The sequence below is a fragment of the Thunnus maccoyii genome, chromosome 21 (assembly GCF_910596095.1).
Source record: "Thunnus maccoyii chromosome 21, fThuMac1.1, whole genome shotgun sequence".
In the NCBI taxonomy this organism is placed as follows: Eukaryota; Metazoa; Chordata; class Actinopteri; order Scombriformes; family Scombridae; genus Thunnus; species Thunnus maccoyii.
In genome coordinates this window covers 1144789-1172546 of record NC_056553.1, presented here as the reverse complement: position 1 = coordinate 1172546, position 27758 = coordinate 1144789, and the positions used below count along the sequence as shown (strand labels likewise).

The window sequence follows — 27758 nt, the reverse complement described above, 5'->3', positions numbered from 1 at the left end:
CTAGAAAAAAAAGAAAATAATGTGTGTGTTTGTGTGTGTGTGTGTGTAAATGGCATCTCTCTCTCTCTCTCTCTCTCTCTCTCTCTCTCTCTCTCTCTCTCTCTCTCTCTCTCTCTCTCTCTCTCTCTCTCTCTCTCTGTATCTTTTCCCATCTATTTTCATAAATCCATTGTGTATCTCTCTTTCTATTTTCCTCTCTCCACCCAGTTCCAGGATCATTATTGTATGAATGAATGTAGTTCTAGTCCTCAGAGCGACACACATACACACACACACAAATGCACACATAACATGTAACTGAAAAATAAAATAAAAATCACTGTAGAAAAAGAAGGGTTATTTCACTTTTATCTTTTTGTATATGGAAATAAACAATAAATACTGTCAAATCATTTTACACAGACTTCTGTTGTGTTTTTACTCATTTTCGTATAAAAACTAAATTTATCAAAAAAAGAAATACATAATCATGACAGAAAGAACTCATTTCTTTCATTACAAGATATGTTTAAGGCTACATTTAAACATTCATTTACTATAATATTTTATCCACCCCATTTATATCAATGTGTAGTGGCCATTTTTATCATTTAAGTTTGAGACACTTGGTTGCCTATTTAGTTTGTCTGTTGTTTAGACTTATTTCTGTGTTTCTCACAAATCCACACAGAGTCAGTTATAGCTTTGACACTTTACTTGTCTCTCCAAGGAGACATGAATAATCCTCCTTTTACACATCAAGAATTCATTTTACAACGTACAATCCCTCTGAAGACCAAAATTATAATCCATAGAAGAATCCAAACAACTGTAATCCAAAGGTCCAAATTAACAATCAAAAAAGCTGTATCAATCAAACTAATAGTAAGGCAAACTAATCAGCTTTTTAAATCTGAATTCTAGATTATAACACTAGCAGGTGACTTTACCACTAATGACCCAGTAACACCCACAGTATACTTCAACTATCAGCAATTTACAGCACAAAATTCACAATAAGTCAACAGTTATCTTCATATAGAATCATTCATTTACAGCAATTTAAAATGTATTTATTCAAACTAAAAAAACAAACAGTGTAAAAACCATAAACATACACAAGGTAGGTGAGGCAACAATGACAACAACAATAGAGATTTGTGATTTTTCACAGTTTGAGGAATCATGTAATCTATTTGATTCCAGATTGAGAATTGCAGGGAGAAGAAATCTACTGTATTGGTCCAAATATTAGACGAATCTTTGTGATTCTTCTTCAAGAAAGGTAACAATAGTTTAGTTGGTAATATCAGTACATGCTATTTGGGATATTATTAATACAAATCTTAAATAAGTTAAAGAAGGATTTGGTTACCCATTTTAAGTGACTAGTGCATTGCCCATTCAAAATGTGCTTGTTCGGAACAGGCTGATTTCACAATACCTAGAGAGAGTTGTGCCCATCCCCTAAACGCCTCTCATGCAGACTATTGGTAGATGCTACAATTTACCGATGTTCCCTAAATGCCTGTGATGCAGGCTATCAGTAGACCCTACAATTTACCAAAGTTCTCTAAATGCCTCACACACAGGCTATCAGTAGACGCTATAATTTACCCATGTTCCCTAAATGCCTCACATGCAGGCTATCAGTAGACTCTACAATTTATCGATGCTCCCTAAACACCTCACAGGCAGAATCTCTGGAGACTACATTTTGGAGTTGAGCTAAAGTTGATCAGATGAACTGTAGTGCCCATTCAAAATGTCCTGGGACATCCTGCTCTATGTCTTGAACATACATACAAAGTTCCCATGTGTGAGGAACTCTCTAAACTTTTTAAATTCATTCTCTATGGTAGTTCTCATCACTGCGGGTGTAATCCCACCTCTTATCACAATGTAGGTTACAATATGTATTAATAATATACTTCTGAAACTTAGACATCCAGCACTAAGTCTTGAATGTACAAGCCAAGTTGTGTTCATGGCAAACAGTTCAATAGTAGAGCTTAAGTCTCTTAAACTTTTTCAAGTCATTATCACTACAAATGTAATACCACCTCCAACCACAATGTGGGTTGCAATGGCAGAGTGGCACTGTCCGTATTTTCCACTCGTTAACTTCACAGGCAGAAGAAGAAGCGAATAAACGTTTTAGAAGCAATGTTGTGTATGAGGGATTTTTTATGTATTTCTGAATGGGGCTAAGAAGCACTAAGTCTTGCATGTACATGCTGAATTTCATTCACAGTAACATTACACAGTTCAATAGTAGAGCTTAAGTCTCTTAAACGTTTTCAAGTCATTAACACTATGGATGTAATCCCACCTCCAACCACAATGTGGGTTGCAATAGCAGAGTGAAGCAGTCCATATTTCCACTTGTTGACTTCACAGGCAGAGGAAGAAGCAAATCAACGTTATCAACAGTATTTATGAGATATTTTTACATATTTCTTGAGAACCGTGCATACAAACAACTTCACACATCGACATTATACTTACATTACCGTTTTCACAACAATCCACCTGCTAGGTACAAAGTAGATCAGATGAACAGTTCGCGAGATACGTGAAGGACAAACCCACATACATACAGACAGACAGAGATTCCATGCTTTATATAGAGAGATACCCATGTGCTGTTTGTATGATATTTAAACGTAAATTGTTTCTGACAGAACTTTAGAAACGTTTATGTAAAAGGTTTACTGGCAAGTTTCTATATTTACAATAATAAAAGTTGAATATATATTCATACATAATTTAGACTTCATTGTCTTTTGACTCTCACCAGAATTATTTTATTCAGTTCAGCTAATATAATACAAGGTTGGACTTTATTGATATGAATGTGTTTAATGTGAACATCAGTGAACTATGAGTGAAAAGTCTGGTATTTTGGTGGTAATATCCAGAATTTTAGAGAGGTGCCTTTATACATACAGCCTGGATGCTGCTTTTAAATGTCAACTTTAGAGATATATTGTGGAAATTAAGTACAAATCTACATCACTCCACAGAGTGGAGCTGAAAACAATGAAATAATTAAAGCAGGTCATTTAATTTACTATAAATTAACATAGTACGTTGCCATAAACAAAACTTATCTGCAGTCACTTTAGGTTTAGATGATCTGAATTGATAAAAATAAGAAAATGTGGAGGGTGGAGGAGAGTCTGCAGAGACTTTGTAGAACGACAGAGCAGCAGCAGAGCAGTCCAGATACACTGATGATACTCTGTCAGATCCAGAGGAACACACAGGGATGATGGTAGACTGGACTTTGTGTGTGACAGTGGAGCTGTTCTTAGATCAGTTCAGACTGCAGCACTGAGAGTTGAGAGTCATCTCCACTTCTGATTCCTCTGTCACTGCTGGATGAAGCTCTCCTCTCTACTCTACCTCCCTGTAACATGGCCCAGTCAGAGCCTCCCTACACATAAGCTGCTGCTGCTGCTTCAACTTCTCTGGGTCATCAGGATAAAGCTGATCCTCTCTCAACACACACTCCTGGACATTCACTCACACTCTACAGAGATCATCACCAGCTGATGAGAGAAGAAGAAACAACAGAAGTCATAAATCAGTGTTTAGTGAGACTCACTTCATCAGCTGATCAGTGATACAGCACATCCAGTATAAAGAGCAGCAGGGACTTCAGTCCTGTTCAGACCAGAAGTGGAACAGCTGTTTAGCGTAGCCTGCCTACTTTCAGCTCTCATGTTAACGTGTTGGAGTGAACACACTGAGCTCCAAGCTCACACACCTGCGGAGATTTTTGGCATCAAATCTTTTTACTCTGCATTAAACAGATACAGAACACAGTACACAGAGGAAATAAACTGCTGAGAGTCATGAACACATCATTACTGCAGAGACATTCACTCATCAGTTTACTGAAGGATTTACTGTTGATACAAGTAAACTGTTATTAAAGTTTAAATCAACAGAGTTTCTGTGGGATTTGAAGATCTTTCCTGCTGTTAAACCATTACATGACAATCCATCAGAACTCTCAGCTAAACACCTGCCATCATTCCTGGATTTCAGCAGAGGTTCTGATCTGTATGAAGACCAGATGGTTACTAAAGCCAGTGATTTGCAGGCTTCAGTCAGACTGATCTAAGAGCTCTGACAAAGATGAACTGATCAATTCTTTAGTGTTGAAATGAGAGAACAAACACTTTCAGATCAGATTTTAAGGTACAACAGTTTGATGATGACTACCACTGTCTCTATACATCTTGTAAGGCTGTCAAATGTAAGCTTTATTTCCTGCAGACATGAACATGTATTCACATCAACTCAGACACATGATCCCAACAAGCCTCTGGCTGATCTGATCGGCTGACTGTTCTCTCTCTCTGTCTTTCTGTCCAATGCTCAAGCCTGTCACCATTCTCCTCTCACAGCTTGACTGACGAAAGCAGCCACTGAGATGGTTGGAGGTTCACCAGGAAACACCAGATCTTTGCTTTGATACTAACGCCTGGGACACACTGGATGTGTGAACCTCAGCAGTGCGTGTGCGTCGCTGATCTGCTGCGTCTCGCACACTTACAGTATCCACACAGGAAGCATGTCTGCAGTGGTGCTTCTGCCACTGGCAGCCCTATTTCTCTCATTTTCCCTGTCTATTTCTGCTGAGAACCGTGCGCATCACGCGGAGAAAATAGGCGAGACCTCAGATCTCTAGATGACGCGATGAAGCAGCCTCACGTGAGAGGCATGTGTCACGCGGGCTGTGTGGCTGCTCTAACTTTTTCACATGGGCGCCAAAATGAAAAGCAAGAAGTTCCACGACGCACACGTGCTGCTCACGCATCCAGTGTGTCCCAGGGGTAACTGTTTAATACAATACTGCTGAAACAGCACAGACTGATTCCAACTCTCTACTGACCTCAGAGTCTCCAGTCTACAGTGTGGACTCTCCTCAAGATCAGACAGTGGCTTCACTCCTGAGTCCTGTAGGTCGTTGTATTTCAGATCCAGCTCTCTCAGATGAGAGGGGTTGGACTTCAGAGCTGAGGCCAGAGAAGCACAGCTGATCCCTGATAAACTGCAGTCAATCAATCTGAATAAAGAATAAATGATGTCACTTTAAAGACAAAGTTCCTGCTTCTTATATATAAGTTCAGAGGATCTTCTGTTTACAGATGTGACTCTTTACCAAAAATTATAAACATTTACAGGAACCCCTCAGACTGAAAAAATTATAAACGAGTTAAAAACTGTCAAATACAAAAAGAGGAAAAAACAGAGGATTTTTCTTGATATATGAATTGTTTTAAATGTGCAGCTCAACATTGCTCTGACACAGTAAATAGACGAAACCAATGAAGAAGAAAATAGACTACCATTAAGATACTCAATGTGGATCAGCATAATATCAGCTTTATGTCTGCAGCAGGCATGTAGCTAGTAATGGGCCTTGGTGGCACTGGCCCACCCATCCAAGTTGGATCAAAATACATTGTGTAACATTAAAAAATATGAATAAATATAAACCTAATTTATTGTTGACTTCATGCGTGTGTTACATCTGTCATCTGATTAAAACAGAGCCGTTGAAACAAGGTGTAGGAAGTCTCTGGAAAGTAACTGTTTGCTCTGGTTCTGACACGCAGACCTTCCTGAGCTGCCTTCAGCCAACTAGCTGCTTTTCAAACTATGTAATGTTAACACTACAACAATGGCTACACAATGTTTTTAATGTGTTATTTGAAAAAAGTTGAGGAAAAGGAAACCCCAGAGTCTCTATCAACTGAGTCCACCAGACTGATCAGCCCACAACAAGGTCAGCCTGGCCACTCGCTCACTGGCAGTGTAGTGCTATCTAAGCCAATTCATGCTTTCCACATTCCATGTCAGCAGACAGCTGTTGACTTGCACACCGACTGCAGATGTGCATGTGGTTCCATTCATACTTTTTGGGGGTCCAAGGACACAGACACATTCCACATGTGCGTACTAGTAAACAGGGTAGCAGCGTGATGACTTTCCAGATTTGTAAAATCAAGTCAGTGAATATTACAAACTGCTGTGCAGTGTTTTTGATGAGCCTTTAAACACAATAATTTGTTACTCTTACCAGACTTGCTGAATCATATTTCATTGTCTCACCAGCACAAACAACACGCCCACACCAACACAGCCCCTTGTATTGTTTAACACAGGACTATTTTCAGTCTGAGGGGTTCCTGTATGTTGCTGAACAACAAGAAAAAGTCAAAAAAAGAAAGGCTACAGCTTAATGAGAATAGGAATATAGTACACACATACAGTAGACGAGACAGGCATTCCTGTTTGCTTTTCTAGCACATGCTCAATTGTTGCACTTTCAAAGCATACATTCCAAGCAATCACAAATTTTGGGCTGTGTGCGGACGTCTGCCGAGGGGATTTTTGGAGCCAGAAGTGATGACAAGTGACCATATTTGGACAAGAGGGTGGAGCTGACCCTAATGCTAGCTGCTAGTTGTTAGCTTGGTTAGCATATTGCATTTACAGTCTATGGTTAACTGTGGTAATGCTAATGCTGATTTTTGCTAGTGGAAAATGGGCTTAAAATCATTACAACAAAATATTCTTCCTGTAAAAACTGAACATCTGACTCCTTAAAGGGTCTTTTAGTACAATCAAATGCTGAATAAGACTTCTTTAGGCAACCAAAATGTGACAATTAACTTTCATGAGCTGAAATCACACTGAAATAGCTAGGGCTACCGCTGCGCCTATATTCTGTGACTCTGAGGTTACCTAACCAACATTGTCACCATGTTAGCGACTTGTCAATCACAACGTAGCCACGCCTTAGAGCATACCCTGTTTTATTGTTAAATTTAAATTAAATGGAACCATGACTTACAAAATGAACATCATGCTGTATTGAAAAAGGCTTAAAACTAGCGATTGAAACCATAAACTCATCAGGAAAGTGTTTACTGAGGTAATAAAATCAAGAGAGAAGTAGGATCAGTTTCTTATAGGCTTCCATACAATCAGACTTCTTTTTGAAGCCATTGGAGTTGACCCCTGCTGGCCCTAAGAGAGAATGCAGGTTTAAGGCACTACTGCATTGGCTTCACTTTTCAAACCCGGAACTACTCGCTTGGAACCAATGCACTGACTCTCAACACTGACTGGACAGGCATCTCAAGAGAGAGGGAGAGAGAGGGACAGAGAGAGAGAGAGATAATGTTGTGACCTTTTATACAGTATGTGTGACCTTTTGGATATGTAGAGGAACACAGAACATTAATTAACATTAGATCCTGACTGATCCTATCAGCGTGTCGGGAGATTTAAATAATCAATGAAGTTACACTGCTGTGCCTCTTGTGTAAATGTGCACAGCATCTCTCTCAATGGGGAGATGCATTTAGCATTTCTGCTGTGGTGGGAATATTGCAAGTGTTAAATAAACTCAAACATTTTTTTGGGAGGGATGTTTAATAGTTAACACCCCCACACCCCCTACTGAAATCATGTTCTCGCAGCTATGGGTTCACCCGCCAATTTATGTGCAATTTATGAACAACATTCACAGCCAATTTTGTATGTATTTCCAAGTCAAGACTGGAAAACCAAGGTGCTTCTCATCAAAGTGGTTTGGACAGTTTTCTTGATGGAATAGAGTGTAAGGATGCAGTTTTCTGTAAAATGTGCAGATTTGTTTTTTGTGAGCTGCCTGGTACTAAAAGCAACAATGCTTTTAGGCTAACATGAATGCATGAGGGGTATGTTACATGTGTGATTACTATCTAAGTTTAATCTCTGCTGTCTGCATTTATGTTTAGTTTCCACTTTGTGCAATAAAATGGTAAATTAACAGTTCTGTGCACTGGCGAGCTGATGAGCAGCTCATCTTGCCGGTGCAAATATACTCTATTTAGGGCTGGGTAAGCTGTAAAAAATGCTTTTTTTATATTGTTGTGTACAGCAATTACAGAATGATGCCCTGTTGGTTGAGCATGTTGGATAGGCAGTGCCTTTGTGATGCATAATATTACAAAGTAAACTGGTCACTGGTTTTCATTTCATTGTTCTGGGAAAAGATGGCCTATTCACTTTTCCGTTGTCCCACCCAAAATACAATTTCTGCATATGCCACTGATCTGCAGTGTAGTCTCACCACAACTTTCATGTCATGTTAGTCTTAGCACAGATGTGAAAAAAGGTGTCTGACCCCAGAGTCTCCAGTCTACAGTGTGGACTCTCCAGAAAATCACACAGCAGCTTGACTCCTGAATCTTGCAGCTTGTTGAAGCTCAGTTGCAGCTCTCTCAGATGGGAGGGGTTGGACTTCAGAGCTGAGGCCAGAGAAACACAGCTGATCTCTGACAACCAGCAGCCCCTAAATCTGAATAAAGAATAAATGATGTAGGTAAAAACCCATTCATTATCCAGTCACATGTGTTCAGGTTTTAAATGTGTAGTTCATAATTAGTATGTCCTCTTCAATGAGCTTTTCCATAAAATGAGTAGAGTGACTTGTTATTGTGCATCACCATAGTGTCAACCTTCCTCAGACATCATCCAAATGTTACCACAACATTAACACCTATTTATGTCAACACTGATTCATAAAAAATACTTTAAACACCTGCACTGATCTCTCTGTGTCCCTCTGTATGCGTGTCTGTGTGCATGTGTGTGTGTTCTGAAGGACCAATATCAATGATGAGACATTATTCATTAAAACACATTAAAGAATATAATAAAGAAACATTTCTCCTTCAGCAAGTAAACAGGATCAATGATGATGTTAAAACAGACTGAGAGGATCTTCTGTATACAGATGTGACTATTTACTAAAAATTATGAACTTTAATTTACTTTAATAGTACTTACTCTATTGGTGGATATTTTCTAGTTTCTTTAAGAATCGATTATTTTTTTCACAACTACAGATTAAACTTTGCACAGTAAAAAATTGAAAATATGGAAAAAATGAAATTAACTCAATGTATGTAAGTTATGTATGTACATAAATTAGGTTCAGTTGTTAAACATCAAGATCAACAATAGTAACAGATGGTCAGTGATCTGACCTCAGAATCTTCAGTCTACAGTGTGGACTCTCCAGAAAATCACACAGCAGCTTCACTCCTGAATCCTGAAGATTGTTGTCACTCAGATCTAGCTCTCTCAGATGAGAGGGGTTGGACTTCAGAGCTGAGGCCAGAGAAGCACAACTGATCTCTGACAAACTGAACCCACTCAATCTGAATAAAGAATAAATGTTGTCACTTTAGAAGACAATGTTTTTGCTTGAAATCATTCAATGTTTCATAATCTGTTAAGAGCTGAAGAAGGTTTAGAATATAGAAGTTTAAAATGGAAACTTCAAACACCTGAACCCAACAGGATGACGGTTAAAAACTTTCAAATATAAACATTGAAAAAGAGTGAAAACGAGAAAGCAATCTATTTCAGATTCTACTCAAGATCCAAACATTTACAAAGATATCAAATATACTAGGATGGATTTTGGGAAACAAGGAGGAAAAAGATGTTTAATATATCTGTAATATTTACATCTAATGAAATGGTGTCACCATGAAAATTGGTGGCATCTTGTGTTTAAATATTCCAGTCAGTATAAATACTGCATAGCTTCATAAAAGTACTGAAACAAGTAAATGCTGGATATTATATTTGTTACTATCTGAGTTTTTTGGTTTAAATTTAAAGAATTACATTCAAAGTGAAGGTGAAATGTAATACTAAAATCAAGAGTTTCAGAGGTTCAGAGTGAATTATCCAGTGTAGATTTTTCTGTTATATGACGGTTTTACCTTGCTGTGACACAGTCAATGGACTTAACAACTCAAGAAGTAAATAGACTTTGCCATTAAGATATTCAGTGTGAATCAGCTTTATGTCTGCAGCTTAGTGTCACCACAACTGTTACATAATATTAATCTCAGCACAGAAGTAAAAAATGGTGTCTGACCTCAGAGTCTCCAGTCGACAGTGTGGACTCTCCAGAAAATCACACAGCAACATCACTCCTGAATCCTGCAGCTTGATGTTACTCAGCTCCAGCTCTCTCAGATGGGAGGGTTTGGACTTCAGAGCTGAGGTCAGAGAAGCAAAGCTGATCTCTGACAAACTGCAGCTCCACAATCTGAATAAAGATTAAATAATGTAGATTAAAAAAAAACATTTAGAACTCATTCTGATGTGTTCAGATTTTAAATGTATAGTTCAACATTACTATGTCCTAATCAATGAGCTTTTCTCAAAAATGAGTTGTGTCTTGGTCATTGTTTTATTGTGGATTATCATCATGTCAGCTTTCTACAGACATCATCTAAATGTCACCACAACATTCAGACACCTATTCATGTCAACACTGATTCATAAAAAATGTTTTAAACACCTGCATGATATCTCTGTGTCGCTCTGTGTGTGTGTTCTGAAGGATCTACAAACATTATTCATGAAAACACATCAAGATTAATATGAGCTTAAAATATTTCTCCTTTGGCATGCAAATTTTATCAATTTAAAATCAATCAATCAATCAATCAATCAATCCATTTTTATTTATATAGCGCCATATCACAACAGAAGTCATCTCAAGGCACTTTTCACATAGAGCAGGTCAAGACCGTACTCTTTAATTTACAGAGACCCAACAATTCCCCCATGAGCAAGCACTTGGCGACAGCGGTAAGGAAAAACTCCCCTTTAACGGGTAGAAACCTCAAGCAGACCCCGGCTCTTGGTGGGCGGCCATCTGCTTTGACCAGTTGGGTTGAGAGAGAGAAAGAGAGAGGGAAAGGGGGAGGGGGGACAGAAGAAAAACAATCACAACAACAACAACAAGCACAAGCAGCAATAGCAGCAACAGCCAGGGAAGGATGCCATCAGGACTGTGAAGGACAGCGAAGGTTCGGCCCGGGACTCAGGTTTTCCTGTGAGATGAGAAAGCACAAAAAAACTCTGGGGAAGAAGCAAAGTTAGTGACATGCATTGATGTTACATGAATGCATACAGATGGAGAGGAGGAAGAGGAGGAGAGAGGAGCTCAGTGCATCATGGGAAGTCCCCCAGCAGTCTAGGCCTATAGCAGCATAACTAAGGGCTGATCCAAGGCGAGCCTGGTCGGCCCTAACTATAAGCTTTATCAAAAAGGAAAGTTTTAAGCCTACTCTTAAACATAGAGAGGGTGTCTGCACCCCGGACTGAATCCGGTAGATGGTTCCATAGAAGAGGAGCCTGATAGCAGATATTAGTTGAGAGGATCTTCTGTGTACAGATGTGACTCTTAACCAAAAATTATAAACATAAATTTACTTTAACAACTAGAAGTGAGCATCTACAGTTTCTTTAAAAATCAGTCATCTTTTATAACTACAGACTAAACTTTGTACAATGAAAAAAATTAAATATGGAAAAAAGAAGATTAACTTCATGGACGTAAGTTATGTATGTAAATAGATTAGGTTCAGTTGTTAAACATAAACATCAACAGTAGTAACACTCAGTGAACTGACCTCAGAGTCTCCAGTCTACAGTATGGACTCTGCAGAAAATCACACAGAAGCTTCACTCCTGAATCCTGCAGGTTGTTGTTACTCAGCTCCAGCTCTCTCAGATGGGAGGGGTCAGACTTCAGAGCTGAGGCCAAAGAAGTACAGTTGATCTCTGACAAACTGCAGCCACCCAATCTGAATAAAGAATAGATTACGTAGATTAAAACACATTTATAATCCAGTCAGATGTATTCAGGTTTTAAATGTGTAGTTCAATTTAACTATGTCCTTATCAATGAGCTCTAAAATGACAAGACAGATATTAGTTAAGAGGATCTTATCACACAGATGTGAGTATTTACAATAAATGATTTTAAAAAATTGCTTCAAAAACTAACAGTTCTACTGTTTCTTTAAGAAACAATCATCTTTTTCTAACTACAGACTAAACTTTGTAAAGTAAAAACTTTAAATATGGAATAAAGAAAATTAACTTCATGGATGTAAGTTATGTATGTACATAAATTAGGTTCAGTTGTTAAAAATTTAGATCAACAATAGCAACAGACAGTTAGTGAACTGACCTCAGAGTCTCCAGCCTATAGTGTGGACTCTCCTTAAGATCACACAGCAGCTTCACTCCTGAATCCTGAAGCTCATTGTCACCCAGATCCAGCTCTCTCAGATGGGAGGGGTTTGACTTCAGAGCTGAGGCCAGAGAAGCACAGCTGATCTCTGACAAACTGCAGTGACTCAATCTGAATAAAGAATAAATTATGTCACTTTAGAGGACAAAGTTCATGCTTGAAATTGTTCAATGTTTCATAATCTGTTCAGGGCTGAAGAAGGTTCAGAATGTAGAAGTTAAAATTACCTGAACCTGAACCCAACAGAATGCAGTTTAAAAACTTTCAAATACAAATAGTGAAAAAGGGCTCTTATTAATATTTATGACAACATGCTGCTACTTCAATACAGATGTAGCAACTTCACCTCTTAAACTCTGCAACTCCATCTGTAACTCAATATATATAAACTCATGTCATGCAGCCAAACACAAGTAAAAACCCACAGAAATTTATTTTAGATTCTACTCAAGATCCCAATATTTACAAAGATATTGAATATGTCAGGATGGATTTTGGGAACACGGGAGGAAAAATATGTTGAAAATGTCTACAATATTTACATTTAATGGAATGGTGTCACCATAAAAAATCATGGCATCTTGTGTTTCCAGTGAGTATAAATACTGCATAGCTTCATAAAAGTGTTGAAACAAGTAAATACTGGAAATTATATTTGTTACTGTCTGAAGTTTTTGATTTAAATTTAAAGAATGAAATTTAAAGTGAAGGTGAAATTTATTGTTAAAATCAAGAGTTTCAGAGGTTTACAGTGAATTCTGTGGTTATGTTTCTTGTTATATGAGGGTTTTAAATGTGCAACTCAACATTGCTCTGTCAGTGGACTAAGGCACTGATGAAGAAATTCAACTTTACCTTTAAGATACTCAGAGTGAATCAGTATAACATCAGCTTTATGTCTGCAGTTATGTCACCACAACTGCCATATCCTATTAATCTCAGCACAGATGTAAAAAATGGTGTCTGACCTCAGAGTCTCCAGTCTACAGTGTGGACTCTCCAGAAAATCACAGAGCAGCTTCGCTCCTGAATCCTGCAGCTCATTGAGGCTCAGATCCAGCTCTCTCAGATGGGAGGGGTTGGATTTGAGAGCTGAGGCCAGAGAGGCACAGCTGATCTCTGACAAACTGCAGTAACTCAATCTGAATAAATAATGAATGATGAATGAAGAATAAATTATTTAAATAAAAAGTTATCTATCTAAATGCGTAGTTCAATATTACTATGTCCTAATCAATTAGCTTTTCACTAAAATGAGTAGAGTGACTTTGTCATTGTGTTATTGTGAATCACCATAATGAAAACCTTCTACAGACATCATCCAAATGTCACTACAACATTGGCACCTATTCCCTCTATATGCGTGTCTGTGCACATGTGTGTGTTCTGAAGGAGCAATATCAATGATGAGACATTATTCATTAAAACACATTTAAGAATATAATAAAGAAATATTTCTCCTTCAGTAAGCAAACTTGATCAATTTTAAAACAGATATTAGTTGAGATGATTATCTCTATATAGATGCGATCCTTTACCAATAATTTTAAACATTAATTTACTTTAAAAACTAACAGTGGACATTTCTACAGTTCTTTAAGAATCAGTCACCTTTTTCTAACTGCAGACTAAACTTTGTACAGTAAAAATGAAAATATGGGGAACAATTCAACTTAATGGATGTAAGTAATGTTTGTATATAAATTAGGTTCAGTTGTTAAACATTATGATCATCAATAGAAACAGAAAGTCAGTGAACTGACCTCAGAGTCTTCAGTCTACAGTGTGGACTCTCCAGAAAATCACACAGCACATTCACCCCTGAATCATGCAGCCTGTTGAAGCTCACATCCAGCTCTCTCAGGTGGGAGGGGTTGGACTTCAGAACTGAGGCCAGAGAAGCAAAGCTGCTCTCTGACAAACTGCAGTGACTCAATCTGAATAAAGAATAGATGATGTAGATAAAAATCAATTTATAATCCAATCAGATGTGTTTAGGTTTTAAATGTGTAGTTCAACATTACTATGTTCTAATCAATGAGCTTTCCCCTACAGTGAGTGACTTTGTCATTGTATTATTGTGGATCATCATAATGTCAGCCTTCTGCAGACATCATACAAATGTCACCACAATATTCAGATACCAATTCATGTCAACGCTGATTCATAAAAATACTATATTTATACTTTAGACACCTGCATTGATCTGTGTCCCTTTATTTGTGTGAGTGTGTGTGTGTGTGTGTATGTGTTCTGAAGGATCAATATCAATGATCAGACATTATTCATTAAAACACAGAGAAATATAATAGAGAATATGATAAATATTTCTCATTCAGCAAGTAAAATTGATCAATTTAAAACAGATATTAGTTGAGATGATCTTCTGCATACAGATGTGCATCTTTACCAAATATTATAAACATTAATTTACTTTAACAAAAAAAATGGACATTTTCTACAGTTAACTTAATAATCATTCTTCTTTATAGTTGCAGACTAAATTTTGTATATTAAAAAAATTAAAATATGAATAAAGGAAAAATAACTTCATGGATTAAGCTATGTATGTACTAGGGATGTGCAGAGGGCCTAGTATTTGTATCTGTATCTGTATTTGTTGAGGCAGCAAACTTATTTGTATTTGTATTTGAATAAAAGTGGAAAGAAGCTCAAAAATCCTGTTTGTGTTTTTATTACTCTTTTAATTTTAGAAAATTAAAGGATGTGACTCTCCTCATTGAGACCTGCTGATAGACGTAACAGTGGGGCAGAGGAGACAGACTGAGATAGTGTAGTAACTGACCTGTGTGCTGGTATTTGACATGTTTTTTTTATTTCTTCCCGAAAACAAATAATTGTTAAAATATTTGTATGAAACAAATATTCGTAAAAAAATAATAATAATAAAAAAAAAAACCTATTTGTGCTTTACCGAATAACGTATTTGTATTTGGGCACATACACAGTATGTTAATAAATTAGGTTCAGTTGTTAAACATTAAGATCAACAATAGTAAAAGACAGTCAGTGAATAGACCTCAGATATTTCAGTCTACAATGTTGACTCTCCAGAAAATTACACAGCAACTTCACTCCTGAATCCTGCAGCTCATTGTCACTCAGATCCAGCTCTCTCAGATGGGAGGGGTTGGACTTCAGAGCTGAGACCAGAGAAGCACAGCTGATCTCTGATAAACTGCAGCGATTCAATCTGAATAAAGAATAAATAATGTAGACAAAAATCCATTTATAATCCAATAAGATGTGTTAAGGTTTTAAATGTGTAGTTCAACATTACTATGTTCTCATCAATTAGTGTGTTTACATTCACTGCAGTAAACTGGTTAATGTACATCTTATGTGTACAGATGTGACGCTTTACCAAAAATTATAAACATTAATTGACTTTAAGAACAAACAATGGACATTTTCTAAAGTTTCTTTAAGAATGAATCATTTTTTTGTAACTACAGACTAAATTTTGTGCAGTAAAAATTTTAAATATGAAAAAAAAAGAAAATTAACGTCATGGATTTAAGTTATGTATGTAAATAAATTAGGTTCAGTTGTTAACCATTAAGATCAACAATAGTAACAGACACTAGTAACAGTGAACTAACCTCAGATTCTCCAGTCTACAGTGTGGACTCTGCAGACCGGCAATCAGCTGCTTCACTCCTGAATCTTGCAGTTCATTGGAGCTTAGATCAAGCTCTCTCAGATGGGAGGGGTTGGACTTCAGAGCTGAGGCCACAACTTCACAATGAGTCTCTGAGAGTCTCACACAGTACATAAGTCTGTCATGACACATATATTACAACATATGTTATCATGAAAGAGGACACTTTATATTTACTTTATGCATTTGATGACAAAACAGTTTGACATTCCCTATTTTGATTAATATTTGCTCTTCACCTCTGCCCAGATAGCATACAGAAGTGGGCCACTTCAGGCAATGATGCAGCATGGCTGGCTGCCTTCTGGCCCGGATAAAAAGGATGTGAGCCTGTAATGGCCCACACATAAAATAACAAATATGGTCCAAATTTCCCATATCAAATGTGGACCTTTTTTGGTAAAGGTGTGGTGCTCTCAGCTATGTGTATTCTGGATGTGGGCAAGTTCTGGTTTATCTGGTTTGTTCTTGGTTGACATATGGCTTGCTTGTGGCCCAGATCTGGGAAACAGGAGCGGACCGCCCAAGTGCCATCATTCCACGCAGTATGTAGGCCGGATGAAATTGCTGAAAGTGTCAGGTGTGGGCCAGTTATGAGTCACAGCAATTTTGCTATCTGGGAGTGGTTCAGCTAAAAAAAATATTAAAAATTTTAATATTTTTTTTTCTAGAAAATTTTATTCTTTTAATGGAAAGCGGCAGTTGAGAGATAACAGGAAACAAAAGGAGAGAGAGACGGGATGACATTCAGCAAACGTCCACTACCAGAATAGAACCGCAGACTTTGCAGTTATATGGCATGCATCTTAACCAGTAGGCTACCAGAACACTCTTAGTTCAGCTAATCATATCTCGCTGTGCTTGAATGAAACTATAATTCTCATCATTCTCTCTCATACCTGCAGACTTTTAATCTTTATTTTGCTTTAATCTTGTAGATGAAGGGAGAGAAAATGGAGTTACATTGAGGCTTCCATAATGTGCACAGTCTGTCTGTGTGATCTGATCCCATGTCTGTCTCCACAAAGTTAGCAGGAGGCCATCTTGATTAGAAAACCATTTTACTGTCCACTATTTTTGATTTGACTCCAGGATATTTTTACTCAGTTCACCCCAGTGAACAGTTACAGCTGAGAAAGATCATCTCTCTTTGCTACCTACTGCTGTCAGGTTCACATCCATAAGTGGGAAAATTTTTGACTGTTGACAAACACAAATCAAACAAATGGCTTGACAATATTAGACCTGTACATAATTAAACATGTAATTAAATATTTAGATGTGCAAGACAGATGACTGCATGATGTTTAGTTGTCAACAATTATTTTCAACATGATGTCATTGGAAAGATGTTATCAGGGTATCAGCATTAAAAATATAACACTGAATTTTAATGTGTATAAGATCTCTTTAAACAGTCTGAATTCTACCATTCTGCTCTCATATATTCATCAGACCTCTGCATTTCCTGCTTCTACTCTTCTCTACACCAATACGAGGGAAAACACCTGAGAGTTTCTTTCTGTGACCAACAGAATATAAGAAAAACTTCCCTCTTAAAATAAAAAGTTGAATTCATGAGAAATAAAAGGCACCATTGCTCGGTTCAACACACTCAGGGGTTTTGTCTCGTATGACCAGTATTTTACAGAGCCTAATGTTGATTAATGTTGGCAAACTTTAGATATTGTTGTATATCTGACATTACTGAATCAGTTTGCTGATTTGCTGATCCATTTCACTCACTATGAAATTGCTCAGAAACCGTTTAGAGAAAAATGATGATGAAAGCAACTCTCTCTGACTTCAGAAATCACCTTTGGAAAATGAGATCTTATTTTAAACTCTTAATTATGGTGGTAAAGAACAGTGTCTGTCTGAGTATATATTATTTGCAGAACCTACTCATGTAATAATGACTTCTCTGCATTCACCGATAACTGAAAAATACTGACGTATGTTGTGATGAAATGCTGCTGTTATAAAACCTGAACCACAACCTCTAAAGTCCTTCATTTGTTTTATCAGGTTTGAATGATGCCTTCATCACCCAAAGGAAAATAAATAAAAGAACAATACTGTAAAATCCAGTAATTGTTAGAAATAAATAGAATAACTGTGTTTATTAACTTAACAACTATAAACACAACCAACTGTAATATCAATATTATTTGTACTCACAACATTTGAAACTGCTCAAGAACATTTGAGACTAAATATAACTGATATATTATTTCAGCTATAAAAAAGTAGAGCACTATTTTAATGATAATAAGAATATTATGTTATTTATATTAGAAGAACTAAACTACTAATCTAAACTCATTTATAATGCTAATCTAATGCTATGCTAATCACATCTGGACTTACCGAGCCTTTCTGCAGTTCCTCACAGCTGGAATCAGTCTCCGTCGTCCCTCCACTGATGTGTTGTACTTCTCCAGGTCCAACTCATCCAGAACCTCCTCTGACATCTGCAGCATGTAGGCCAGAGCTGAGCACTGGATCTCAGAGAGTTTCTGTTTTGATCTGCTCTCTGACTTCAGGAACTCTTGGATCTCCTGATGTACTGAGTGGTCATTCATCTCCATCAGACAGTGCAAGATGTTGATGCTTCTGTCAGGAGAGATTTTGTATATGTTCATCTCCTTCAGGCTGTTGATGACTCTCTGGATGATTTCTGGACTGTTCTCTGTCTGACCCAGCAGGCCTCCTAGGAGTCTCTGGTTGGACTCCAGAGAGAGGCCATGAAGGAAGCGAACAAACAGGTCCAGGTGGCCATTTTCACTTCTTATAGATTTCTCCATGGCTCCCATCAGGAAGACATCCAGAGATGGGTAATGGCTATCGTCTCTGTCATCCTCATCATCATCAACATCAACATCAACATCATCATCATCGTCACACCTATCATTTTTTCTGAAACAAGCAGTAATCGTCTTGAGGAAAGACTTCTGTTTTGATTTCCTTCTTTTGTAATCTTTTCCCATGTCTGCGGCATCCAGAGATGGGTCATAGCTATCATTGTTTCTGAAATTAGCAGAGGTCTTCTGGAGGGAAGACTGTAGTTTTGATTCCCTGTGTTTGTACTCTTTTCCCAGGAAGTCCTCCAGTACCTCTGTGTTGCTGTTGGTGTAACAATGATACATGTAGACTGCAGCCAGAAATTCCTGAACACTCAGATGAACAAAGCAGTAGACTGTTTTCTTGAAGATCACACTCTCTCTTTTGAAGATCTCTGTACAAACTCCTGATAACACAGAGGCCTCTGTGACACCAAGACCACACCGCTCCAGGTCTTTTTGGTAGAAAATGATGTTTCCTTTTGCCAGATGTTCAAACGCCAGCCTCCCCAGCTTCAGAAGGACTTCCCTGTCAGCCTCCGTCAGCTCCTGTGGATTTGTTTCATATCCCTCATCATATTTGTGTTTCTTCCTCTTTGTCTGAACCAGCAGGAAGTGTGAGTACAGGTCAGTCAGGGTCATGGGCAGCTCTCCTCTCTGGTCTGTAGTCAACATGTGCTCCAGAATTGTAGCAGTGATCCAGCAGAAGACTGGGATGTGACACATGATGTGGAGGCTCCTGGATGTCTTGATGTGTGAGATGATTCTGCTGGACAGCTCTTCATCACTGAATCTCCTCCTGAAGTACTCCTCCTTCTGGGAATCAGTGAAGCCTCGTACTTCTGTTACCCTGTCAACACATGTACGAGGGAACTGATTGGCTGCTGCAGGTCGGGAAGTTATCCAGATGAGAGCCAAGGGAAGCAGATTCCCCTTGAAGAGGTTTGTCAACAGCACATTGACTGATGACTTCTGTGTGACATCAGACACAACGTTCCTTGTCTTGAAATCCAGTAAAAGTCTGCTTTCATCCAGGCCGTCAAAGATGAACAAAACTTTACAGTCAGCAAGCTTCTCTGCTGTGACCTTCTGTAATGTTGGATGGAAATCATGGATCAGCATGAGAAGACTGTACTTTTCATCTTTGATCAAATTCAGCTCCCTGAATGAAAGCAGAATCACCAGACTAACATCTTGGTTTTCCAAGCCCTCTGCCCAGTCCAGAGTGAACTTCTGCACAGACAAGGTTTTTCCAACACCAGCAACGCCATTCATCAGAACGACTCTGATGTATCTCCGTTGTTCAGGTAAGGCGTTAAAGATGTCGTGATACTTGATTGGAGTGTCATAGGGGGTCATCTTGGAAGCTGTTTCAAGCTGCCACACCTCATGTTGGGTATTAACCTCTTTACTCTGTCGCTCTGTGATGTAGAGCTCAGTGTAGATCCTGTCGAGGAGAGTTCTTTCTGCTCTTTCATTCTCACTTTCTACTTCATCAGTTCCTTCAGTAACATGTTGACATCTCCTCCTCAAACTGATCTTATATCTATATAAAATCTCCTGCAGATTACCATCTGCTGAAAGAGAAAAAAAAATATTGATTTGAACATCTATTAGTGTGTTTAAATGCACTCATGTAAACCAGGTTACTCAGAGAAACCAGACTAAGTGGGTTATCGGGGGTAAAAATACATGCACAGTAGTAACCTGGGTACTGTAAATCTGTGTGTACAAGCAACAAATCAGTGAGCAGATTTCTCCTCTACACTAACCTTATTCTCCAAGCATGCCTTTCTTAGTTTAATTGTAGTAGTGATAGAAGACGTGTTAGTCCTGACTTTTTCATCTGTTTTGCTCTGTGTGTCTGAGTCAGAGCTTTTCCTCACAATACGAATGTGTCTGAATTCAACAAAAGGTAAAATGTTAAGTGGTGGAAACCAACTTATTTAGACTTCTAGAGGATACTTTGTGTTAGTTCCAGTTTTAGTTGGACTTTAAATACAAGGATCAATCGCTCTGTGCAATGATCTCTCCTTTCATTCAGTTCTCCACTCTCCCTGTCTACAGTCTTTTGTTGAAGGGAAACTTTGGTATTTTTCAACCTGGACCCATCTTTTTATGTTTAAGTGACTAATGGGGACAACAATTTTCAAAAATGGTCCAGTATTAAGCAAGAGCGCTGCAGCCAGCAGCTGTGAAATGGGCTGCAACGTAATTCTTTGGGGCAAAAAGCACCCTGTCCATGTACATCCGCTAACACTGCTTGTTTATGCCACTGACAGGCTCAGATTGTTATTGTAAGCGTTTGACAACATTATGGAAAGGACCATACAAACAAAACATTTTTCTTTATATATCTCCCACACAGTTCTTTCTATGTTGATGTAAACCTCCACAAATTAAAGCTGAGACTTTAATATAGTGTCAGTGATTTTATTTTAAATTGAATGTGATGAAAAATGTGACAAAAAATGAGTATGTATAACTGTCAAAATACTTACTGTCTGGACTGTTTCTCCTCACAGATCTGCTGTCTGGATGTGACTTCATGTTTGTCTCTTCCTGTGACTGACCTTCTGCTCCTGAGCCAATGTTCGGCATCTTTCTCACCAGATCATTCCTGTTGATCTTTTTTAAAATACACTTGATCACTTCCACAGCTCCAGCAAATTCATATTTCTGCACCACCAGATCCACCACGTCCTGCCTCTTTGCCTTTGACAACTTGCTCTCTTTGATAGGTGGGGTGTCGCCCACCTTTTCATACTTCAGGAACCACTTGAAGTTTTCAAAATCATCATCCTTTAAATCATCCAGAATGTCGAGGAGGTCCGTCTCCGTCATCTTGGCTCTCTGGTAAAATCAGAGAACACTAATAAGAGAATGGTTGTGTTTCTGTCTGTCAGTCTGACTGATTTGACAGAAAGCCCAGTTTGGCTGCGGTTGTTTAAGTGTCTGAGAAACTCAAGAGGATCTTCAGTAAAAATGTCACACCACAAGTCTACTCAGATGCACAAAATGAGTCACTCTCAGTGATTACAATACTGCTGATAATCTAGTAAATTACTTCAGGCTTGGGGGAAGGCCTGAAGTGCTTGGGTTAGGGTTAGGGTTAGGGTTAGGACTGAAAAGACCAACTTGTTCTCATTTCCAGGTCATCAAATTCCAAAGCATTCATAGCTTACTATTTACACAACCCTGGAGATTTCTTGTATCTTTATGATTCTGGGTTTTGGGATTTTATGTCAGCATGACATACAGCAGCCCATTCAATCAGAATCAGTTTTATTAACCCTCCTAATGTGTTAGAAAAGTAATATAATATATTTATGTATACTTTGATATTTTATATACCTTAGACCCCATTTAACTTGCAATGTACAAATTGTTTTTAGTTTAAAATAGGCACAATTTATCTATTTTATTTCTTATGATGAACAGAACAGGCAAATGAGGCCATGAGATGATCTGATAAACAAAATAATTCCCAAAATAACCTGTTTATATTTTCTTACATGTTAAAAATGTGCATGCTATGCCAGGTGTGTGGTGAGATGTGAGAAGCATAAAGCATGAGAAAGCTCAAGCCTATATACTGCCATACAGCTGGGGAACAGGAGATGTGCATCTGTGTCTGTGTCTGTGATACTACTTTTGGGGACTGATAGGTAAAAATTACCAAATAGACTGAGGTTGGTTGAAGTCAAGCGTCTCTTTAATTCAAACCAAACATATGTTGTAGACACGGAGAGTACGCAGAGTCTCCGTGGAGAATTCTGACAAGACAAAGGAAAGACATTAGTATACATTGACGGCCTTGATGCCCTGGGAGGCACCTCTAGTTGTTTACAGATTCCTTCTAACAGCCCCAGACAAAACTTTACAGAGCTCTCACTTTCACATGACCATGATGTCTATTATGTCTATTATAGTGTTCCCCTCAAGGCCCTGCCGTCAAATACATACATACATATGACCATATCTACTTAACTAATACATGAATTTTTCTATCAGGGACAAATTTCAGACTAAAGACCAGTTAATTGGGGACGGCTTGTCCAATTGGGGACAACAGCTGTGTTCCCAATTGAGAAAAAGCTGATTTTGGGGTCAGTGGTTAAGGTTATGGTTAGGCTTAGGGTCTCCAGTAATGTTTGGGTGTGAGTGAAAGAGAGAGTGGGGGTGTGTGCATGGGATTATATTTGCTGCATGCCACTCTACAATTGAATTCAAGTCGATATGCTTTCTTGGCATGAAACATAATCATTTTAATTATTATTTTATAATTTTAATATTATTACACAATATTACTATACTATTTTTATAGGATTTCACTACTATTATTTTTGTTTTGTTGTAATTTTTGTTATTCATCATGGATTGGCAACATTTACTATGCATTTCTCTGCATAAACAACCCATAATTTCTACCGGGTCAAATTTGATCCATAACACAACAGATGTAACTTTTTATACAGGCATTAAAAAAAAGGAAAAATGATCAAAATGTATTTTATTTTATTCAGTAGGCCACTGTAGAGGATGTAATGAAACCTTGCTTTGATCAGAAAATTTTTTTCCAGAAAAAAAGTATTTTTCACACATCTAGACTTGGAGGGTTACAATGCTAATACAATAGGAGGGTTAACCAATGCAAGTAATACAGAGAATGTGCCTTGGTGCAACACAGAAGAATAAAAACCGACAAAAGTAAGATAATAATAATAATAATAATAATAATGAAATTAACAAATTAATCAAATTTAATTGAAATTTTTTAATCTATTTATAGAATGGGATAGTTATGAAAGGGGATATAAAACTTGAAATGAAATATTGACTGTACAAAGGAAATGTGTACTGTTCTATGGACAAAGAAATGAAGAGTATGAAATATATGAGGGTGATAAGAGCAAAAATTAAACATAAAGTGCATAAATAATTAAATTATGTAACAGTGGGGGTTGAATGCAATGCACAATCTAATGTCCAGTTTCACAAAATATATTAAAGTGACAAATGCAGGGATTAAATTAGGGACGTGAAATGTCAAGTCCAGTTTGATAACCCATCTTCAATGTGGTACACACACACACACACACACGCACACGCACACACACACACACACACACAATGGTGGTGTGCTTTATTGGATGACATGGCTCAATGACAGCAGACAGCCCAAGACAATAGTTAAATGTGCCACATCTGCCCACAATACAATGCTCTTCCATAGCCTTCCGCTATCAAAACTCCTCAGAATCGAAGGGGAAATAATTAAAACGGATGACCTTAAGATAAACCTATTGTATTGATAAGTTATCAAGGATACTTTTGTGGGTTTTTTTGTTGATAAATGTTAAAAAATATAGAGAACTTTAACACTGTGACAGTGAGGAAATACTTTCAGGCGTTGGCTCCTCTGGTCAGCCAATCACGAAGCTTCAAATTCTGGATTTCAAATTCCATTCATTTCTGCACACCAAAATCTACGTTTGAACTGAAATAACATCATTGAACAGTTACCTAACATAACACAAATAACATAACAGCTCAGATAACTACACAACGCAAGGGTTTCAGCGACAGCAGGGTCCATAGCAACCACTATAGCAACGATAGAAAATGTTGTATTCCTATAATTTTCTGATGAGACCTAAAACAACCTTCATAATAACTAACAAACTAAACATCATATACATCCACTGAACAAAGATTGTGAAAATAAAAGGCATTTCTTGTTATAAATGTAATCAAAAAGAATTTTAATGCTGAAACTATCCTAAAATAATGCATTTTCCACTGAGAATAAAAGGCATGGCAGCCATTTTGTTTGTTTCGCAGTCAGAAACTTGACAGTCAGAAACTTGACAGTCACATGATGTGGACGCAGGCACAACAGAAAGGAACAGTCCAAAAAAACATAAGCATGTTACAGTTTTAAAGCCATTATTGTGAAACTAAAACGTTTTGAACTGTGGACCAACGTAGCTATTATACATTCTGATGTGAGACTGGGTTGTGTGTGACACGTTGGTCAGGGGACATCGACTGACCACCACTCAGCGTCACATGAATAGCAGTGTAGAGCTGGTAATCAGAGCTAATCAGCCATGAGCAGTTGTTGTCAGACTCTTCGTGTCTGCACTGAAAACACAGAGAGTCTGCTGGAGGTTTGACCGTCACTAGAAGCACATTCATGACCCTTTGCAAAAGTGTCTGTGTGGTACCTTTGTTGTAGCTGAGCTAGTGGCTCTACTACAGGAGGCTCTCTGGTGTATTTGTGGGGGAGTGTCAGTATGTAGCCATAACCCTGCTGTTTATCATTCAAGGGTGGGGGCTAGGGTAGGTGGGCTGTGATTAGAGGGCGTTAACATTCTGTTTTTTTATATAAATTTCATGACGTAGATAAGTACCAACTGGTCGACTCTATATCAGCATTGGACTAAAAGTATAATCTGGAGGAATAGGGTGACTCAAAATTGCCTTCAAGTACAGTAAAGTAACCATAACTTTTGAGTAAATCACCTCCAGTTTAATAAGTACACATGGTTTTCATTCACAAATAAAGAAAGAAGAGTTTCCTTTCAGCTCAATGAAACATATAAGCCACCTCCTTTGTCATCATGGAACCTTGCAGATAATTGAATCTGAATTGCCATTTCCAAAAACGTGTTTTGTACTCTTGAACTCTTCTTTCCCTGCTCACACAGACAGCCAAGTTTAAATTACTGTCTGTCAAGAACAAAAATAAAGATAAATATATGCAAAATTTTCTATAAATAGTTCAAACATGAAATAAATGATCATGTCAGATGTGAACATTTTCAAAAACAGAGCTGAACTTACTCTACATATTCTGGTCTTATCTTACGTCCGTCAGTGCAGCAGCTCTCTTGTATTGTGACAATATCTAAAAAAGATGTTATTATTCACTCAGTGGGATGACCTGCTTCAGTTAGAACTCCAACCATCATTATTCAACTCTGATTCTTCTACTTCATCAGTCTGTTACAGTAGGATGCCCCGAGGCTAAACTCTCCTAATCAGCCCTGTGTGTGTGCAGGCTGCTGTGTCCTCATAACTGATAAAAGATGATAATGAATGATTCCTCGTATAAAAGTATACAGTCAGACTAGTCTGATGGCAGAGAAATCAGAGTTCACTGTGCGTCTACCATGATTTTTTTTTTAATATATTTTTTGGGGCTTTTTATGCATTTATTATAATGTCAGAGGAGGAATGCTTGCTTTCTTTAAAAGCAGTGTGAATTATCCCACTAATAGAGTTGCAGAGTGGGAGGAGCTATTTTTTTAAAATCCTATTCATTTTTTCAATTGACGATTTTACTCATAGTTTGAGCATTTCTACGACTTGGATTGACATGAAACTCTCCTGGTTAAATCATCAGTAGAAAAGATGAACAACTGTGTTAGAAAATATTTAGTTCACATGTCACTCAGTGCAAAGGTGTGACTCACTGACATGTTTTTATATGTTTTGGACAATATAGTGTACTGCAGTATTTTGGTGTCTATGAAACCTTTAAATTCAGATCTGTTACTTAAACTGGCCTTCATGAATTGTATTCCATTGTCTCACCAATACCTGAGACAATATGATAAAAGGTGTTAACTAGTCAGAACATTAACCATAACCAACTGTGATAGTTGCCAAACCATAACCAGACCTTCATGTACAGTAGTTGGGTACCAATTTGTCTAGCCCGAGTTGTGTAATAATATTAACAGTAGCATTAAGAATAATACTGGCAGTAATAGCAACAGTTGCAGTGATACAAGTACCATTAACAGCAGCATTAATACCAGTAGCACTAACAGTGATACAATAGTAACAGTAATACTAACAGCACAAGTAAACCAGTAACCTGACTGTGAACTCAGAATACAAGATTCATGACAAACAAGTCTGTGCAAGTGTCACATCCTGTAGTGAGACAACAGGAAGTTCTCTTTGGCAAAACATCTTTTAAACTTGGCCACCTTGACACAGATCAGCTTCTTCACTAAGAAATTAAGCTCAAAATAGAATTTGAATTTAGAATTAATGAGTTAAAAATTAAAAAAAATATTTATAGTCTCTCCATAGTGTGGCAAATTGTGAAAATGTACTTTGAATCAAAAATGGCTCCAACAGATGTCTTCCCTCTACAGTCCACAGGGAGACCGTTGACTCAGAGACTTTGAACATAAATAGTACTGTGGTATTAACACTCACCTTGTCTTATATGTCCTGTTTTACTCCTTTCACTCTGTCAACTGTAAAATGGATTCTCAAGTGACTGACTGCATAATTTCTCTTCACAGTATTTCCTCCCCTCAGAGCTGCTCCTCCCCTCTACATTACAAACGTGTGGTGTGATGCAGTACTGTGTAAGATTTAAATGCCTAAATAAAAGAAATCAAACAAAGAAATGACATAAAATACAATAACCATTATACACTGTATATCTCCTTTTTAGGTAGGTATTTAGTGTTAATAACTGTCATATTAAAAGGACAATTATTGAACTTTTTGAAAGGCTTCCCAAAATCTACAGGCAAGACCACCATAGCCTGCTTGGGGAAACTAATAATCAGTCTAGCTTCACTACCTGCAATTGAACTGCAATATTTCTGGACTGTTATGTCAGGAATTCCTAACAGACTTTGTTTGTTTTGATGAATTTGTTTTTGTGTTCTTTGGGGTTTCCTGTGTTACACTTCTGTTGTCAAGTCCTTCTGGTCATATGGTTTTGCTTGTCACTATTTGGGTGGTGGGTTTAGAGGACTTCCTTTGTTGGTTAGCTTAGGGTGTTGTGTACGTGGGTTTGTGTTCATGGTTATCCTTTGATGGTTTAGTGTAGGTTGTATTGAGAGTTTGTGTTTTCTGGCTTTTGGTTTTCAGTTTGCTCTGTGTTCCTGCACTGCTCCCTGCCCTGCATCTATATTCTAAGCTTTTTTTTATGCTCACACCAATTTATAGAGTTTCCTTCAGACCTGCTTCGCCTGCGGTCTCTGCAGTTGGGTCCATTCCTGCTACTTACCGTGACAGAGGTGTCTTTCGCTTACCTTGAAGAAAAAGTCAGAAGACCTCAGAGATTGGCAAACACCAG

The 27758-nt window shown here is 37.8% G+C and overlaps 1 protein-coding gene across 1 annotated transcript; it reads right to left on the bottom strand.

The window, feature by feature from the left end:
- Window positions 1-1026: 1026 nt before the first annotated feature.
- LOC121888136 (NLR family CARD domain-containing protein 3-like) lies at window positions 1027-27758 on the bottom strand. Its single transcript, XM_042399515.1, has 15 exons — window positions 27715-27758; window positions 26882-27051; window positions 21145-21496; window positions 18171-20220; window positions 15742-15918; window positions 15159-15332; window positions 13882-14055; window positions 13087-13260; window positions 12056-12229; window positions 11493-11666; window positions 9944-10117; window positions 9039-9212; window positions 8174-8347; window positions 4886-5059; window positions 1027-3533 (listed from the first exon to the last, which is right to left on the bottom strand). The coding sequence occupies exons 3-15, from the start codon at window positions 21485-21487 to the stop codon at window positions 3527-3529; spliced, it is 4143 nt and encodes a 1380-aa protein (XP_042255449.1). The 5' UTR covers window positions 21488-21496; window positions 26882-27051; window positions 27715-27758; the 3' UTR covers window positions 1027-3526.

Coding starts and splice junctions, on each gene's coding strand:
- LOC121888136 (XM_042399515.1), bottom strand. CDS start 21,487: ATGACGGAGACGGACCTCCTCGACATTCTGGATGATTTAAAGGATGAT. Junction 20,221..21,144: donor GAGGAGAAACAGTCCAGACA/GTAAGTATTTTG, acceptor TTTCTCTTTCAG/CAGATGGTAATCTGCAGGAG. Junction 11,667..12,055: donor TATAGGCTGGAGACTCTGAG/GTCAGTTCACTA, acceptor TTCTTTATTCAG/ATTGGGTGGCTGCAGTTTGT.